The 19,534-nt window shown below is 40.7% G+C and overlaps 1 protein-coding gene across 1 annotated transcript in view; it reads left to right on the top strand.

Moving 5' to 3' along the window:
- The window catches only part of CCDC141 (coiled-coil domain containing 141), a gene marked incomplete at both ends in the record, with an annotated part of 162,870 nt that extends 143,784 nt beyond the window's left edge, over positions 1-19,086 (top strand). Inside the window, 7 exons of the mRNA XM_080928184.1 lie at positions 1,935-2,075; positions 3,536-3,730; positions 5,223-5,406; positions 7,992-8,104; positions 11,211-11,327; positions 15,487-16,340; positions 18,819-19,086. Coding sequence (XP_080784310.1) covers positions 1,935-2,075; positions 3,536-3,730; positions 5,223-5,406; positions 7,992-8,104; positions 11,211-11,327; positions 15,487-16,340; positions 18,819-19,086 — 1,872 coding nt within the window. The remainder of the gene's footprint in view (positions 1-1,934; positions 2,076-3,535; positions 3,731-5,222; positions 5,407-7,991; positions 8,105-11,210; positions 11,328-15,486; positions 16,341-18,818) is intronic.
- Positions 19,087-19,534: the final 448 nt, after the last annotated feature.

Genomic DNA, 19,534 nt, shown 5'->3' with positions numbered 1-19,534 from the left:
TTGTTAACAGTGGTAAATATTGTAACATTACTCTGTCTTAACCACATTCCGGGTGCTGCTCAGAGCTATTTAGTACCTACACCTCAGAGTGCAGGTGAGGCATTCTCTATCAGCTCAAGTTTGTAAGCATAACAAACAAAATATCTATAGAGTTAAATAGTAACTTGCCACTGAAGGAGTTTTTAAATAACCCTCTCTGACTGCCTCAGGTATGGAATTTAGTGATTTAAGTTGTAGATTAAAAATAAGGGATATAAAAAGACCTTACCTAAGTTTTCTATTAATAACTCAGGATAGTTTCTCTATTTTTCGGTATAATAAATGATACCTCCTTTGTCCCTTCCTGCTGGAATTAACATATGTACATTAAAATACCAAGTATCATAGCATGTAGATAAGTATTGGATAGCCATTTCATAAGTATACCAACTTAATAAGACATTTTAAGTATTTCCTGGTCTTCTGATGTAGAAGTCATTTTCAAAATCTGAAGTTACAACCTTTACTACTCTTTCTAGACACTGTTGACTTACCTGTTAAAATGGTTTATATCGTCTCCATTCTTGGTTCTGTCCATAGTGTAAAACTAATATTCAGCAATGTCATTTTCTATGTAAAAGAAAATCAATACGGGCTGAGTATATGGGTACCCTATGCAAAAATTGTATAATAATTTCTCCATTATCAGGTCTACCAGGGCCTTGCAGATGGTTTGTTCCAAGAACAGTTAAGGATAAATGTTTTATTTTCACACTATGGAAAAATTTGGGGTGAGCATTTTGAGAAAGCATACATTTTCTGGGGCAGATGTATTTTTCTATATTATGAACCTAAGGTGTATGTGTGCTCAGCTTCTATACACTCTGGGGTAATTTGTTTGCTGTCATTGAAAAGAATTTTAATGTATTTCTAACTTCTCTTCCCATCATTCAGATTTATCAGCCATGATGTGATTCCTTCGTGTTGTAAAAGCTCCCATATAATCTTAGGTTTATGTTTTCTTTGTGCTTTTTTTTTTTGCTGATAATATAAAGTGAGAGTTGCCTAGAAGGGCACTTAGCCTTCATGAATATGTAGGAGCGACAGGAAGCAGAATGTTGAAAAGTACCAGGTTGCTTAGACTCTCAGCACACTGGTGAAGATGGATGGTTTGTGAGACAGTTATAGTATGCCTGCCCATACGATGTCAGCTCTGAGCACACTGGTGAAGATGGATGGTTTGTGAGACCGTTATAACATGCCTGCCCATACGAAGTCAGCTCTGAGCACACTGGTGAAGATGGATGGTTTGTGAGACCATTATAACATGCCTGCCCATACGAAGTCAGCATTGCCTTCAGTGGCTGTGACTCTTACTTTGGGTTTTTCATTCGTTTGTTTGTATTTTCAGAGTTAACGGCCTATGTCTAAAAAGTAAAGCTGTCTAAATTTTGCTCATGGAAATAACTTTAGCTGGGCAAATGAAATCCCTTTCTCACTAATCCTCACTGACTGTACTAAATATTCTAAAAGTCAGATCCCTCTCTGACCTCTTCATCATGAGCAACTCCTTGGAGCTGTAATAATTTTTTATACATACTGACTGTGAGAGAGTCCTATGATCGGGGAAGATCTGCAACAATGCCCAAAATAGAATGGTATCAGCATTTATACCAAAGATACAAACACAAAGCTTTGTGTTCAAGATGTTAGACACTTTCTTGTTTAGCAACCACTGAGGTAGTTTGTAACTGGGCTCAATTAAAAATCAGACACCAGAAATTACTCTCATTGAAGGGTGAATGTTTATATAAAGATTTGGTTTTGACTGAGATTATTCTGAACCCATTTTTAAGATTATGAATTTGAAAATGTTTAGCTATTTTGATTCATACAAATGAATATTGGCTTTCTAAGTTTAAGAGGATTATAATTTTATTTTTCTTAAACTATAGCTCAAAGAGTCATTCAAAGATATAAAAAAGAAATTCAACAATCTGAAGTTTAATTACTCCAAGAAAAATGAGAAATCTCGAAACTTAAAGACTCTTCAATATCAAATCCAACAAGTGGATACATATGCTGAAAAAATTCAGGTAATGAGAAAGTAGTGTGTGTGTTTGTGTGTGTGTGTGTGTATATATATATATAATATATATATATGTGTGTGTGTGTGTGTGTATGGGAGGTATGTATGTTTGTGTGTGTAAATGTGTGTGTATGTTTGTGTGTGTATGTTTGTGTGTGTATGTTTGTGTGTGTGTATATATGTGTGTGTATATATATGTGTGTGTGTATATTTGCGTGTGTATATGTGTGTGTATATATATATATGTGTGTGTGTGTGTTTGTGTGTGTATGTGTGTTTGTGTGTGTATATATGTGTGTGTATGTGTGTTTGTGTGTATATATGTATGTGTGTATATACATGTGTGTGTATGTTTGTGTGTGTATATATGTGTCTGTATATATATGTGTGTATGTTTGTGTGTGTATATATGTGTGTGCTGTTGTGTACACTCACGCTCACATGCCTGTGTATGCATGCACATGTGTAATGACTATAACTAGTGTAAATTAATGCAGACGGGCATGGCTATTTTGCAGAACTGACATGATGAGAGTAGTTTTCTAATTTTGTAAAAATTTGACTTCTTGTAGGAAATGATGATTTATCTCATTTCACTTAAAAATTTATTCTCTATAATTCAGAGTTGGCTTTCCTGGAAAGGTTTTGGTTATTTATTTGGCATCCAGTCATGTTATGCTGCTTTTAACCAGATGAACAGGAAGGGGCACATAAAGTAATCCAAGGCAGCATTCTACCCAGAGAACAGTTTTTATCACCTACCATTCTGAGAGCTTTCTAGCTTATCCACTTTTCAAATTTCTTGCTGACACACAAAAACAGAAGAAATGTGTATACTCTGGGGGTACCATATTATATTTTGGTGCATGTAAATCTTGTATATTATTTAAACCATGTGAGAACTATCTCTATAAATGCTCATAGTTCATTCTAAAAAACATTCTTGACCCTTGCATCGAACCATTGACCACCGGCATGTGTGGTTGCGTCTCTAGCTACAGCCACACATCAGAGCTTCTGGCCCCATCACCGTAACCTAGCACCAGTGATGCATGTTGAGATGTATGTGCTGAGTTAGCAGGGAATAGTTTCTGCCAGGCTTCTTATCGTGTTCATATGTGTGCACACATGTCTCCCTCATACCCCAACCCTGTTTCTGTCCTTGTTCCCACATCCGCAGAGTGTCTACCATAGATTCCAGAGATCCTGATAACTACTATACACACATATACATATATACATTACTTATACGTGATCTAGCTTATGTAGGCTTTTTTATTTACAAATACTGACTGAATAAAATAGCTTGGAGAAACCGTATTCTTTTCAAAGTGCATTTATAGTGATTATAATTTTAAGACATCAGAATGGTGGAGGCAGCAAGTTTTCCCAGGTTACTCTGCTTTGCCACTAGCATCATAAATAAAATACAATTTCCTGTTAAATACCTTTATCCCCCACTTACAGGCTTTAAGGAAGAAAGTGGGAAAAGTTAACGATAAGATATCAGATTCGTTCTTAAGTTATCAAAGTAATAAAGCTAACATCCTTTTGGAGGCCATGGAGGATTTGAAAAAACACATCGAAGACTTTGACAAAGTTGTAACAGATTACAAGATGAATTTGGACCTGACCGAGCATCTCCAGGAAGTAATAGAAGAGGTATTTTCTTCTTGCTGTTGTGATTCCATTCTTGCTATAACATTACTTCTGAAAATGCTTTGTTCTTAGCATGGTGTAGAGTAGTCCCAGCAGCTGGAGGCAGAGGGGAGGTTGCAAGATCACAGTTTAGCCTCTGTAGTAAGACACTATTTCAGAAACAAAAATCTTGCTTCTTTTAAACAGTAAGTGCTGTGTTAGTTACTGTTGTCACAACAGCCCTGGTCATGCTCCTCTTTGTTATTGATTTAAGGCAATTCTCTGAAGTTAAACTGTCAGGCCCAAGGCGATAAGATGGCATAGGGGTTTTGTTTTTCTGCACTGTCCAGTGGCTTTTGAGAAAGCTTTGGTTAATTTACTCCTTCTCCCAGAGTCGTAAGAGTTTCCATTTCTTCATAACCTCTATTCAAACTGTCTAACCCCTGAGAGTACAACACTGCTAGAAATCTGTCACAGTGTTCAAGCAGCATATTTAATTTTACAACATTTGAAATCATTTCAGAATAACCTGAGACTGGGATATCTCAGGTGCTGCGTCACTGGTGATGTAACCTTAGTTACTGCAAAGGAGACAGTGGTAGTCCACCTGAAATACATGATGTTTGACAAGGTCAGGTCATTGCCTCATATTTTATATCAGAGAAACAACACCTGAGAGTCTTGCGTGTTCTTTGTTGCCTATTATTCTGACATACAAACTATCTTTCTTTACAGTTAATACAGTTGAGTGTTTGGGCTTAACACCACATTATGAATGATCTGACTATTCTGTGAAACATGATGTACAGGTTTCCTGAAGCTTCTTGGCACTTACTTAATGCTAGCTTTTCACAGAGTCCTGTTTTGCAATTTTTTTTTTACCCAGCACAAATGCCTCTGGCCTGGGGCAAACCTTCCTCCTGTCACAATTACTTCTTTTTAGAGAAAAATTGCTTCATATCTCCACTGTGGTTCAGAATAATGACTAGGTTTATTTCATGAAGGTAGAATTCTATTCTTTGGATGGTAATTCCTTGATCCATATCTAAATTTCATTCTTAAAAGAAAATATATCATTAGAATATTACTAAGAAAATTTTTCTTTGTGGATATCTAGCAGTGTTTGTTGATTATACTAAATTTTGAGTATTATCTCCCAATGTTTTTATTCTTTCTAGTGAGCAAATAATTTTGCTGCTTGCTCTTAAATGTATACAACATTGTATTTAGAACTATATTTTAGACAGATCTAGGAAGGCAAGAGAATCAAAGCTATTTCCATACTTTTGCCTTCTAAATTTTCTTGTATTTCTTTAATTGTGCTTTTAAAATGTGTTCCCTGGTATATGTGAAAATATATATGACTGTGTGCTGATATGTTCTTTAACACGGCTTGGAAAGTTTAAAGACTATATGAATGTAAAATTTGAGAAAATCAAAACCTGAAGCATTCTTGGCCAGTGTGAAGAATGTAGAAGAACACATCCCTACTCTGTTTTCTTCCATGTGAATATAGTGTAACTTTTGGTATGAAGATGCGAGTGCCACTGTTGTGAGAGTTGGAAAGTATTCCATGGAGTGCCAAACAAGAGAAGCTGTGGACATCCTCCACAGCCAGTTCAATAAGTTTATTACACCCTCAGTGCCCCAGCAAGAAGAAAGGATCCAGGAGGTCATCAACCTTGCTCAGCGCTTATATGGTGAGCATTCTGAGCATTCCTGTGATAGTGATTTGCCAATAAATGAATCCATTCTGAACCTGATCCAGCAGGAAACAGATAAGAGCCCTCACTATCCCACCTAGGCTGAGAAAAGGCTCAGGATCTGCTCTACATCCAGCAAAAGTAAACAGTGGGGAATAGCTTCCCTACTGTTCTTCCCACAGCAGGAGATGTAGCCTGATTTTAAACTGTCTGGTATCAGTCCTCCTTCCCTATCCACTTTGTGGTTCATCCTTTCTATCCTCAGAACCACACTCTATAGACACAGAGTATAATGTCCCCTCAGTGATTCTGTGAGCATGAGAAGATTCTGGGATCCTGGTACAAAGCTCCCCTCAAGGGTTTCCATCCTCTTGTTCCCATGAAATTTAATTTGTGGATTTGAGAAATGACTAGAGAACTCTCCCTCATCTTTCTCTCACTTGCAAACACACGGGAGAACTCTGTTACCTCCTGGCTGCTTTCTTGTTCTCCATGATGAGGAGAGAGTAGAAGATACTTCTTCATAAAAGTTCCTTGGTGGCAACAATGCTGAGACAGCAGTTCCATGGATTCTATCATAGGACTTCTGTGAGATGAAGGGGGATCCCCAGGGACCAGAAAGCATCCTCTGGCTACCCAGAGCTACTCCAGGCAGACATTGAGTCTATAGTATGTAGTCCTACTCCCTGATAGATGCAAAATGCTTAGCAAGATGCACTGCCCTGCCTAATAGGCAACCCTTGAGAATAAATTGCCTATTCTTTCCCAAAGGAAACATAGTGACAATACACAAACACTAAAATATTAGCTGAAAAGCTAATGAGAAGAAACAGATGTCTTTCTCTCTCGCTGTTATGTAAACGCTCTAAGAGGAGGTTGGAAGGGCATCACTAGCACCATGATGTCTGTCTCTATTTTATACATGGTAGTATAGACACTCCATTGTCTTTTTTCCGTGCATACAGTGTCTGTTCAATGTCAAGGCATGATAAGTACTTACAAAGGCCCTATAAAAGTCACAATCTTCCATGCTTAGCAGAGTTCTATGGCCTGTCTGTTGGGTAATTCTGGCTCTAATCACTAACTGGTGTGTGCATTAGTTAGTTGTTGTTTGGATCACTCCCATTAGAATGTAATCTGTATGAGACATAAAACTTTGCCTGCTGACTTGGGCATCATGGTGTATACAAAGGGCTCAATAGGAATAATTGACTACTATGATTGAAAATATGAATTCTATGACGTTTTATACATTTACTATGGAATCTACATACCTTTTAAATTATTTTATTAATTTTACACCTGTTTGTGTGTGTGTGTGTGTGTGTGTGTGTGTGTGTGTGTAGACTACACAGACCATTTAGAGGACAAATTGCAGGGTTAGCGCTTTCCTTCCACCATGTGAATCCTGGGAATTGAACTCAGGTCACTAGGTTTGGCCGCAAGCACCTTAATTCACTGAGATCTCTTAACAGACCAAGAAATTACCCATCTTTCCAACTGCATTACACAATTACTCTGGGAATATGAAATGAAGTCATGTAGACAACTAAAGCATTACTGAACCCTGAACACTTAGATTTTTCATTTATTTTGTGTGGGGTAGAGAGATAGATGCTCCAGTGGTCATATAGAGGTCAGAGGACAACCTTTGGGAAGCAATTCTCTCACAACACCATGTCGATCTCAGTGCTCAGCCATCTGACCAGTCAGAATCCAAGCTTTTAATACAGGTCAATTTACCTCGAACATTAGTGGTGAGGGGCTACTGTCCCCTTTATGTGTATTTGCATTGTTTATGTTTAAAAAAAGAGGATACAGTTTCTACAGCCAAGAGACATGATCTAGGCCTAAAAGTCACCACACTGCAAATACTTATCTTTTGTTATATATATATGATTTTTATCTTCTGTTACTGGTGATATTGATTGAATTGGGGGCCTGTCATAGTTAGTTTTTATCAATTTACCACAAACCTAGACATACTTGGCAAGAGGAAATTGCAATAGTAATTGCCTCTGTCAGACTGAAAACGGGGAGTGATAGAGAGAAGCCTAGGCACAAGATATTTATTCAAAGGCATATCCCGGGCAGCCCCTTTCCTCTGATCCTCTGCACTTCCCACAGAATTTACTACCTCCCAATAGTCAATTCAATTACTAACCGATCAACAAATGAACCCATTGATTCAGCCAAAGGTTGCAGGATCCTTTCCAAAAGTCCCACCTCGGGGGAACATAGCATTGAGGACCAAGCCTTCGGCATTGATATTTCCTAACCAAACCACAAGCTGGACCTATAATCCCAGAATTTAGAAAATGAAGAATATACAGTGACTTTAAGGCCATGTCTCACCTTCATCTCTCCCTACCCCACAACCCCATATCCAAATCTATCTAAATACTTGGCTTTTAAAAATGCCTGCATTTATTGATTTCTGTTCTATGTGTGTGTTAACTAGGAGATGACTATCCACCATCACTTACAAAAGACACTTAGGAGATGAATTAGCATCCTTTTTTTTTTCTATTCTCTTGTTAAGAATTCTCTTTACATACAGGTTTATCTTTACTCCTTCCCAGGTTTGGAAGAGGGGCAGAAATATGCGGAGAAGATTGTCACAAGACACAAGGAGATTCTTGAATCTATTACTGAATTATGTGGGTCTCTCGTGGAACTTAAAGAAAAGCTGATGGTAATTTCTTCTTTCTAGAATATGCATCATCAAGTGATATAAATAAAAATGTGTTAATCAAATGTCTACTGGTACCAGAATGTTCTACTAGGAATTCTCAAGAGACACAATATGCACATTTGTTCCACAGCATTCTAACATAACTATCCGGTTTGTGATAATTAATCCTGTTTCTTTCCCATCAGTCCAGAGAAAAAAGGTTGCTGTGAGTTAGGATTAAATACAATCAAGGTGTCTCATTTGCTTTTCTGTGGGTCATATCCCAGAGGATAAGTGTGTGCTGTTAAAACCAAAGCCAAGTTTATATTAAGGAATCTTGTACTTATATTCATAAATAATAGATGTGATAGCTTTCTTCCTCCAGATTATGGCACCAAAGAAAATAACTCTAAAATTCAGGTATTGTTTTTATTGAGCATTTAGTAGTATGGAAGAATTGACCTAACCATCACGACCTTCATGGAATTAAAATAAAATGATATGTAAATAGAGGGTAAATACTTATGGAAGAATGATGGGCAAAGGCCAACTAAAGGGAAAATGTTATGCTCTGAAATGTTTTAGCTGATGCTGCCCTTACAAATGAGGTGAGCTGGTTTAGGGTAACAGCTATGTCACCCAGAGCATAGGTTCTACACCAGAGCTCAGGTGCTGTGGGATAGCCTTGAGTTACACCTTGTGTAAATTGTTTAATCTCCATGAGACTAGATTTTCTAACCCCCATAACTAGATGCCTCAGTGGTTCCTGGGCATGGCCTCGAAGCTGTTCAATGCTATTGGGTGTGTCATTGCTGAGGTCCATGCCCATCAGGAAACTTGCAGTTCAGGTAGAGTTGTATATTTCATGGCAGAGTTTTATGATTTTTTTCCATGTCATAAACTCAAGCACTGACTTAATGTAGAGAATCCAGAGGAATGTTAACTCAGTAGTTATGTAACCAAGTTACCATTTCCCTCCGTTAAGCATCAAGGTTTTTCAACTTTTTTTTTTTTTTTTTTTCGGTGAACATCTTTGTGCTTGGCTTTTTTCATTCCTTTGCTGTATTTTCTATGATCGACATACACACTCTCCTGCGAGGATTTGAAAATTTAGTTAAAATGCTATGGTTTCTAATATATATATATGCAAAATGACCTTTTGTAAGTATTTCACAATTGCAAAACCACTAGTAAGGTGTGAGTAAGCCATCGATCTTACATTATCTTTCTGAACATCCCACCCACAGCTTCTCCATTACACACAGGTATAAGCTGAACACCCCCCTTTCCCTGACTGCTGGCCATTTTCTACATCACCCTCCTTTATATCACTGTACACCTTCAGCTTAATGGAACCTTGTCTTTCCAAGTGCTATTCCTTTCCGCCCTTCATTTCCGCCGCTCCCTTCTTCTTGGAGGAGCTGCTTCTGTAATCCGCCCCCACTCTCTCATTTCCTGTGCCATGGACACTCCCTTCAGTTAGGATTATGCTCCTGTTTTGCATTTCCAATAAGACATGCTCTTACTTTACGTGTACGTTCCTTGGTTCTATATCTGGCTTGATTCCCCTTCCTAAATATCGCTGGGCTTGTGTCCAACCCTTTTATGGTTTTGAGATTTTTCACCTTCTCTGTTGCTTCTACATCCATTGCAAGTTCCTGATTCACCTTTCTTAGTCTTTCTACTGCTAGACTTTTACTTCAAACACAGGACCTTCTAGTTATCAAAATCGTACCCGTCATCCAAAGTTAAATAGAAATATCCTCTTCTCTACACAGATCTTCCTTAGTCCTCCCTTGCTTTACCCACAACCCTTCTTACACGGGCGCTATTAAAAAGAAGATGCACAAATTGAACAGGATAAAATAGTGCTAAGAATCCTTTGCTGTTTGTGTATCAGTTTGATGCTTTAAAAAAAAAAAGGCTTGCATACTTCTCATCTCCAGTGATTTCCAAGGAACCTTTCAATGGAGATAATACCTTCTTTGTATGGTATTTTTGGTTTCCAGTGTTGTTTGTTTATGACAGAGTCTTACTATATAACCCTTGGCTGTCTTAGAACTCACCACGTAGACTAAGCTGACCTAAAACTCAGAGATCCAAGTGTGTCTGCCTCCCAAGGACAGAGATTAAAAGCATGTTCTGGGAGTGTTGTTTTCCTTCTTCCAGAAGGAAGATATGGGTCCAGAGAGTTTAGAAGTGTTGTCCCTGAGTCTTCAGAGTCACTGATAGCAGATCTGGAATTTGTAGTTACATCTAATTTAACACCTAGAATTCTTTCCACAACAGCTGCCATTGTGGCCTAGATTCCAAGGGTGTATTAGAGCTGAGTGACTCATCCAGTAACACAAACGAGTTTCATTTTAGAGTAGAGATTCAAAGCTGAATTTCCCCAGTAGGTTCTCCCCAAATGCTCCTGGCAAGTGTAATGTGCACTTTGGGGACTGTGCCTGTTTCCATAACATCTAATACTATCCATGATGCACACACGGCAATCTTGTCCTATAAAAACATCGTTTAAAAACCGTGTGCTCCATCACTTAGGGCGCCTGTGCCTCCATTCCTCTTCACAAATACTTGGACCTTGTGCTGCCCCCTGTCAGTGTGCAAAGCCCCATTACCTCTGTGACTAAAGCTGAGGCCCCATAAAATGCAGGAACAGGTAATACCCACAGGAGACAGCCTGTGTTCCCCACCACCATTCCATTTCCTTCCTTTTTTCAATCGTCTCCCAGTTTGCTTGTGTGGATTCTTGGGCCCCCTTCTTTACTCTCCTCCAGTGACTCATCATTTCTTCCTCACTGAGCTCTTCCACTTCCTAATGACATAACCTGTCCTCCACAGTGATTCCCATCTCCAGGGAATGCACTTGCAGGATCATCCTACGGGAACAGTCACTGCATTCTTTACAGGGTCTTTGAACAGTTGGTTTTACAGGCGATGAGCTTTACCAAAGGGCTGAGCAAGAGAAGAGCTCTAAGCATGATGGGAGAACATTGGCCTCTTGTGGGAAGCATTTACTGAAAAGTTGCTGTTGGCTTATTTTTTTTTCCGGGTGTTTAGCATATGGCATTTTTTTTCCTCCCATTTTTCTGGCTCTCACTCTCACTAAGCTTGTTTTGTACAGCAGGGAGAAGTTCCAAAGATGAATTCGAATTTAGAAGATTTCCATGACAATTGCACCGATCTGCTAAAGGAGCCAGGGAGGGATGAGCAGACAACCTTCACTGAAGAAAGGAATGAGGTAATGAAAGTATTTAGCTTCAGCTATGTCATTTTGCCTTTGAGATTTGTCATTGTTTGTTTGAAAAAAAAAGAAAGAGAGAATAGACTGTGTCTCACCCATCAAATCGAGTTTCTGAATATAAACTCAATGAGAGTTTTCTCATGCCTACCATGCTAGCTACCCTTACCTGGTCATTTCACAGACATGTTAGCCTAGGCTAGATCTACTCTCCCATCTCATGCTAACTTGCCCTTTTATAGTCAGTCTTACTTCGTTTTGTCTGACTACCTGTTAGAGCATTACCAAAAGGGGAAGTTTTAAAAATTGTTTTATAGTACCCATTACTACATAAAATCAGGTTTCATATTTTCCCCTAGATGCTAACTCCACATGATATTTCTAAGCATTTATACTAAGGCACTGAATCCACTTGAGATATAAATGCTATTTAAATAAATGTTTAAACCTTTTATCATATACACATAACTTAAAGCAACTAACTAGGGGACTACAGATGCTCATGAATACAAATGCATTATGCTTTTAAAAGTCTTGCCGAAGTGGCCACACCCTTCTGGGCTTTCCCTGTGGCTACATGCTTTATTTGTAGCTGCTGAATTACAGTTATACTTGATTTTTTTTTCTTTGTCAATATGCTTGTTTCTAATTTTGTTCTCCTGGATGAACAGTAGACCAAACATAATTCCTAGCAGCCCTCAAATTAACAAAATATACTTCTATGATAAAAGAGTTACACACACACACACACACACACACACACACACACACACACAGGTCTTTACTCCATAGATTGGATCTATGTCAGAGTTTGGTGTAATCATATAGCTTCTGGCCAGCCTCAATACCATTAAGCAAGCTACTTTTTGAGTGGTACAATTTGGAGCCATTTACAGCTGGGTCCACTCTAAGTAGAAGAAAATCTGGCTAGCCTTAGTCATCTGTCTGGCTTCAATCTCCTGTCAAAACGGTCATTACTTCTTATCCAGGTCAGGATTTCTCACCTGCAACCCTACTGGCATTCTACGCAGAGAAAGAACTTCTAAAGGGGGGAGTGAAGGTCTTAGGTATCATAAAATATGTAACTGCCTTGTGCTCCTTCTGTGAGCCCTCCTTGTTACTTAGCCTGTCTGGGTTTGTGGCTCGTGGCTTGAATATCCTTTACTTTACAGCCAAGACCCATTTATAAGTACATGCCATGTTTGTCCGGGTCTGGGTTACCTCACTCAGGATGATTTTTTCCTAGTTCCATCCATTTGCCTGTGAGTTTCATGGTGTCATTGTTCCTAACAGCAATGAGCAGCACTCCCTGCTGTTTCCTGGATGATGCTCACAGCAACAGCACTGATGTCTGCCCAAGCTGGACCAGGAAAAAAAAAGTGGGCATAACCAGTATCCCACTGGAGAACAATATCATCTCTTATATATGTATAAAGACAACTGGATAAAATGATAGAGAATAGTATTAAATATACCACATTTTAAACCCATGAATTTTTGATTTGTTACAACATGAATTTTTTTTAGTCCTACATATTTTCCTACATTATATATTAGGCATAGTTAATGAAGACTCAAGAACAAAAATCATTGCTGCTAAAGCAACCACACTCATCTTTCATACCTAGTAAAAAAGGTTTTTTTAATCTTGCTTTTATCTATTTTTATTAAAAGAAACAGATGCCTTTAAATAAAACAGATGCAACTTATTCTCACTGACAAGTGACTTTTATTTCAAAGCAAATTAAAAGACACACGAGATCATCAGTCCTTTAGAATGCAAGTGAAGGTCCCCAATTATAACTGCCAAGAGTCTCGCTGGCATCGTTTCCTACCCAAGCGGCTGTCGTTGGTGCAGACAGCATAATGAAGGGGCAGCGTAGGCTTCATCTTCTAGCAGCTCAATCACACGTACCCTCTTACTTACATATAGGTCAGATGTAATGATTCTCCAAAACCTCCAATGGGCAAATTATAGGAAGCCCCAGGTAGAAGCCTGGGATCACACTGCACTCAGTCCTGATTCCCTTAAATGCTGTGAATCTTCCTGAGAAAATTACTCGAGCTGGAAAAACACAGCTCTACAGCATGATTATAAGAAGATATTTATGACAGGAGCTTTCCTCCCAGAGATTGTAAAGTCCTTCTCATTCATCCTGACCCCGGATGGGGTAGAAGGCATTGAACAATTACATCAATGTGATGCACATAGCACCAGCAACAGATTAGTGCTGGTGTTTTATCCCTGGGCTGGATGCTGAGGCTAAAGCCATAGCAATATCCAAAACCTCCCAAGGTTAAATGGCAGCACAGAGTATTAAAGAACTTGCCGAAAGCCCTGGGACCATTTGGGAGCTGATGAGGGATTTGGACACCAGCATTGGGAGGTTTAGAATTTAGTGCTCAGAGAGATTTAACCATCATCCGATCAAATCTCATGTTAGAATTGAAGAAACTGAGACAAAGAGGGGTTCAATAGCTACCCCTCCAAAATGACAGAAACTAATACCAGAGGCAGGCAGGTAGCCCGGTCCTTTGGGGTTTCAGTAAAATTCCTCTTCCAGGAGAACCAAGAGGCTTTCCTAGGAATCGCAGCATAAACATGAGCTGTTTGTGGCAATGCTGTGGACGCCCCTTCCCTGTTCTGTCTACCCGGCTGCGTGCAGGAGGATTAATAAACAACAGAATGGGGGGAGTTCCTCTCCCTTAGACAGTTCAGTGGCGTTTACCAGGCTGAGAGGATAGCTCCTGGTCCTTCTCATCGGCTCATGGAACGGGTGTTAGCTTGGCAGAGGCACCTGCAGCTCATGGTAAAGAAAGAGAGCAGAGGAATGGAGCGCTCCCTTGACTCTTCTTAGTTTTCCAAGGCATCTGTCTCTGCCAGACATATGAACCAGGGCAATGGGTGTGTAATGAATTCAGAGTCAGTTTGTCACTGGGCATGTACGTGGCCAGAGACTTCAGAGGAAGGGTGGACATAGAAGATTAAAAGACTAAGAGTGGGAAGCTGGGGAAGTGGCTCAGTCAGAAAACTACCTGCCACTCTCATGAGGACCCACTTCAGAGCCCCAGTACCCCGTAAAGAGCTCGGTATCACTGTGTGCCTGTGACACCAGCTCTGAGGAGATGGAGGCAGGCAGGAGGGTCGGTAAAGCTTGCTGGTGACACACACGTCTGAATGAATAATCAGTAACCTGCAAGTATCAGATAAAATAAAACACCAATAACAATGGAGGAAGACAGCCAGTGTGGATGGCTGGCATCCCTACACATCTGCGCATCAGTGAGTATGCACACTTACATAGACATATACATATCACATAAATAAACATATACATATCACATGCCTTCCAAAAAAAAAACATCCTAAAAGCTAACGACACCGTTTAGGTGGTAATAAAAGTGAATTTGCATGGAAGCAGAGAACGGAGAAAGATGCATGGGAAACAAATTTAGAACAGGGTCATGGTCAGCAAATCAGAGCGGAGTCTCTCAACTGGCTTCCCAGAACTTGTCAGAAAAATTCAAATGTCTTACGGAAACAATGATTCCATGCTGGGAAAATTAGAAAAGATAGTCGCTACCTGTGAATACGTATGTACCTTCTTCATAAAGGAAAAGTGTAGACATTTGGCAAACCATACCTCGCTGAGCTTTAAAACTAGTGGTTGTGACACTTTAAGATGACTTGGAGGACCACCTGCCCATTTCCACGTTGATAACAAAAGCAGAAAGACCAAGAGGCAAATGGATTCAAAATATTTACCTAAGACAGACCTTATTTTCCTTGCTGAGATGATGTAGGTGACTCTTGTTCAGCATCAAAGGCATAATTTACTATGCTTTCAGGAAATCACTTAGTGGATAAACACACTTGGAGTACCTCCCTCCTAAGACAACTGCAAAGACAGAAACTGAATAAGGATTTGGTTGGGAGAGAATTCTACCTTTGACTATTGAGTAGTATTTGGATTCACTTGAGGACGCTTTGAATAGTTTTTGGTCCTGGTCATGGGACAGTTCCCAGTAGACATTTGGGGTTCAGGGCCTCTTACACCATTTCCCTTAGGTTTTCATCTCACTCTGGGTGCCATTTTAATGGGGGGCTGGGGAAGGACGTGTACCCGACTGATGAAAACATGTCTTTCCTCCTTTGAAGGGGCAGGTGCAGGGAGCAGACATGTCAGCCATCTATGGAACGAGAGAAGACGAGCTTCCCACGGACTTGAGGCAGTCCTCGTCTGACAAAGAGGGTGGTGCCCGGGGTCTGATCCTTCCAGAAGACATGCTCTCTGGAGAGGACTCTGAGTGTATCTCATCTGACGATATCTCTTTACCTCCACTGCCAGTGAGCCCTGAGTCCCCTCTGGCACCATCAGACATGGAGGTAGAAGAACTTGCCAGCTCTTCAGCCCTCACCCTGCACGTCAGCGGCTACAGGATGCATACAGGGGCAGATGGTCTAGCGAAGGCCCAGGAGTCTGTTCTTCCCCCACCCGTTGCTTTTACTGATGGGCACCATAATAAGAAAGACACATTTACAAGTCATTTTGAGAGGCCCTATCCACAGTTCAAAGCTGAGTCCTTATTAACCTCCAGAGGGTCGGTAGAGAGGAGTACGGAGTTGCACATCAATGTGAAGTGTCCAGCGCGCATGCCCCGTGAAGTGCACGACAAAGCTTTACCGCAAAGCTCCCAGGCTCAGGAGAGCTCGCTAGCCACGCAGGAGGAAGTGCATGCTGATTCTAATGTCACTAAAACCCAAGACAGGCTGCATGCTGCCCTTGACGTATCCCCTGGCCTCGGCTCTCAATCAGACACCAGCAGGAGCCATCAGAGGCAAGTGGGTCCCCAAGGAGGCAGGAAAAACTCATCTGCAGAAAACAGCGTGGTCAGCCTAGCTGGCCAGGTGCCTCATTTCTCCAGGCTGCTGTCCAATGTAACTGTCGTGGAAGGTTCCCCGGTGACTTTGGAAGTCGAAGTGACAGGATTCCCGGAACCTACACTGACATGGTGGGTAGCCTATAATGACAAGCCATAGACAGAGATACGCAACTGCAGAGAGTATCTCATGTTGTGTGGACTAACCTAGAGGGTCAGGGCTGGCTGACTAACCCTCAGGACACTCAACCCTGCATGATTTGATCCCATGGCCCACCTCCACTCCCGTTTAACTAAAATCTTTTAAAAGCCCCGGGAGGGGGCAGTAATCATCTAAAAATAATGGTTGAACAGACCCCCCCCCCCCGAAGCCCTGGAAGTTGGTTCTGTTTGGTTTTCTTCCCATTTAACATTCCTCGTTGTTAATATTCGGGTCTTGAAATGCCAAGCCTATTGCCTGCTTCTGCACTGGAATGGCATCTTCTTAGCCTGGCACCTTCTAGGAGTTAAGAAGCCTATGACACCGTAGGTTTCTTTCTCTTCCCTTTCACTCATTTCATCCTCCCGACACCTCTGTGATGTGTGTTTTGCTACGGCTCCTTTAAATGAATACGTTCAGTATGAAATATTGTAATACGTTTATAGCTACTCCAGGTGCCTAACAATAAGCTCGTTGGTTCTTTTGGAAAGTGATCTAATACTTGAGCTGTAAACAGTATGGCCTCCCTCTAGAGACATGGTTGCCTTTTCTTCTCCGTGGGGCTTACTTCTAAACCTTCACAAAATTCTCATTCAAGCAAATTGGCTTGAGAGCAAACTGGGGGGGGGGGGTACGGCAGGTTTGTGCCAATGGGCGAAGATATGTGTGCTGCATTTTACTTATCAGGAATTTTCCTGAGAGTTGTTTCGGTTTTGCATGTCTCATTGGTGGTATTTGACTTGTGAAGCAGACACCAAAAGAATTTAGGAGAAAACCTTGGCACTCAAATAGTATGAGAAACTGCACTTGCATAAAGTGCAGAGATTAGCACTTTTTTTTTGTTTTGTTAAATTTGCAGTCGCATGTTTTTTAACGAATAAAAACTTTTGTATGTATGAATTCAGCAGGTATTTATTTCATAATTAAATATTAGTTCACCCCAAGGAAAGATGTCGTCTGAGGCACTTCTTATATTTCCCCATGCAAACAAACAACTCCATTAGGGCTAGCACACAGCACCGAAGGGCTGTGCTGCGTGTGTTGTTAGAGAGCTTGCAGACTGAAAAACATGAAACCACTTTGCTGTCAGTTCTAGAGTTTTGTCCAGTGAACAGTTGACGGGCTATCACGGCAGTGTGCATCCCCAGGACACTCTGGAGATGCCAAAATATCAATTAGGTGATGGGGACAAACTTTGACTCTGGGAGCTGGACCAAGAATGAGGACCTGATTTCATATTAAAGTTGCAATATGGTGACAGACATCTGTAATCTCAGTGCTAGGGTGGGGAGATGGTAACTGAATCAGTGATCTTTGGGTTCTGTACAGAGACCCTGACTCAGAGGATAAAATACAGAACAGTAAAGGAAGACACCAGCATCTGGCCTTGATACATATATGCATACATACACATACATACACATGTGCATACATACACATACATACATACATACACACATGCCTGCATGCACATACACACATGCCCACACAAATACATACATCCCAGACACACAAAGAAAACTGACCTGGGTTTCTCATCAGTGTTTGTATGAAAATATTTATAAATAGATACAGAATATGAGAAATTCGTCACTGTCTAAGACAATCTGGGTAAGTATTCATGCTCATAGAGAAATTTTAGAAATAGGTCATTTATAGTCAAGATGTAATGACACAAATGTATTTTATAATGAGAAGTCATTGTCTTCTAATGAATTTAATTCACCAATAAAATGAGCTCCTTTCAGCAGGAGTGGTGTCAAGTCCCTTCTTTTACTTTGCATTTGTCCTGCTGGGAGGCTCTGGTGAATTAACACAAAGGGCCAATGAATTGCTCCAATGCCTATGCCAAACAGGAGTCCTGGTGCTGCTTAAAGCTGCAGAGAGGATGCAGTGGGCTGGACATTCAAGGGCCACTTCACACTTGAGCTAACTGTTGCCAGGAGGAAACGGTGACCTTGCGTGACCAGACAGCCTGCATTTCATTGTTCTGTGTTTGGATTTTGTTGTTGCCATTGTTGTTTTGTATGTGTGTTTTAAAGAATGACTGGATGTATGTATTTTCGTCTATGATATCTTAACTGTTAGATGTTGTCACAGAAACTTTCATAAACATGATCTGAGTCAATCAAGGTAATTTTCCAGCTCCAGGCTGGTAAACAGTCTCCCTGGTGTCTGCCATAGCTAGATACTTCTTACTAATGCTGGGGAGCACCACAGCGGGGGTGCTAGGGAGTACCACAGTGGGGTTGCTAGGGAGCACCACAGCGGAGGGGAGGGGCTAGGGAGCACCACAGTGGGGTGCTAGGGAGCACCACAGCAGGGGATGAGCCTACCTGCAATAGCTGTGAGAACATGGGAATAATGGAATCAAAAGGTGACCCTGACTTAAAACTGACTCTCTGCTTTAGGTTCAAGAAGGGCCAGAAACTGTGTGCAGATGGACACTTACAGGTTTTGCACAAGGACACAAAGCATTCGGTGTTCATTCCAAAGGTATGTGAGGCAGACGCTGGCCTCTATGTGGCTCAAGCCCAAAACTCTAGTGGCACTCTGTCTTCCAAAGCCATCCTCCATGTGACAGGTAACCATGGGCCACCAATTACGAGAGTAAACTGGATTATGCTGTGTATCTTCTATGTCAGTGTATCAGTAATATATTGGCTACTTACACAGTAGCGCCGTGTTGCCATCATTAGACATTGTTATGAGCCTAAAGGACAATATGGTTGTTTATTTTTTCATACATCACACACACAAAGCACCCCGAACATACATACATACATATACACACATGCACACACACACACACACACACACACACACACACACACACACATGCACCCACATGCACATGTGGGCACACATAACACCAATTTATCTCCACTTTGACTAATATCACTGCTAGGTGAAATAGTTGAATTTTCTTTAACAAACTTGGGGAACACGGAAAGTTACATGCAGTAAATAATGATGCATTTTGTACTCTAGGAAGAGGAACATTAACTGATCTCTTGTTTAAAGGCATGTGAATGCTCACATAGGTCACAAGGATCACAAGGTTGCGATCTCATTTTCAAATCTAAATGCCTCTTTGTGCATATAACCACCTCATTGTAGGGCATCA

Source organism: Micromys minutus (assembly GCF_963924665.1).
Source record: "Micromys minutus genome assembly, chromosome: 13".
In the NCBI taxonomy this organism is placed as follows: Eukaryota; Metazoa; Chordata; class Mammalia; order Rodentia; family Muridae; genus Micromys; species Micromys minutus.
This window is presented reverse-complemented; position numbering and strand designations above follow the sequence as displayed.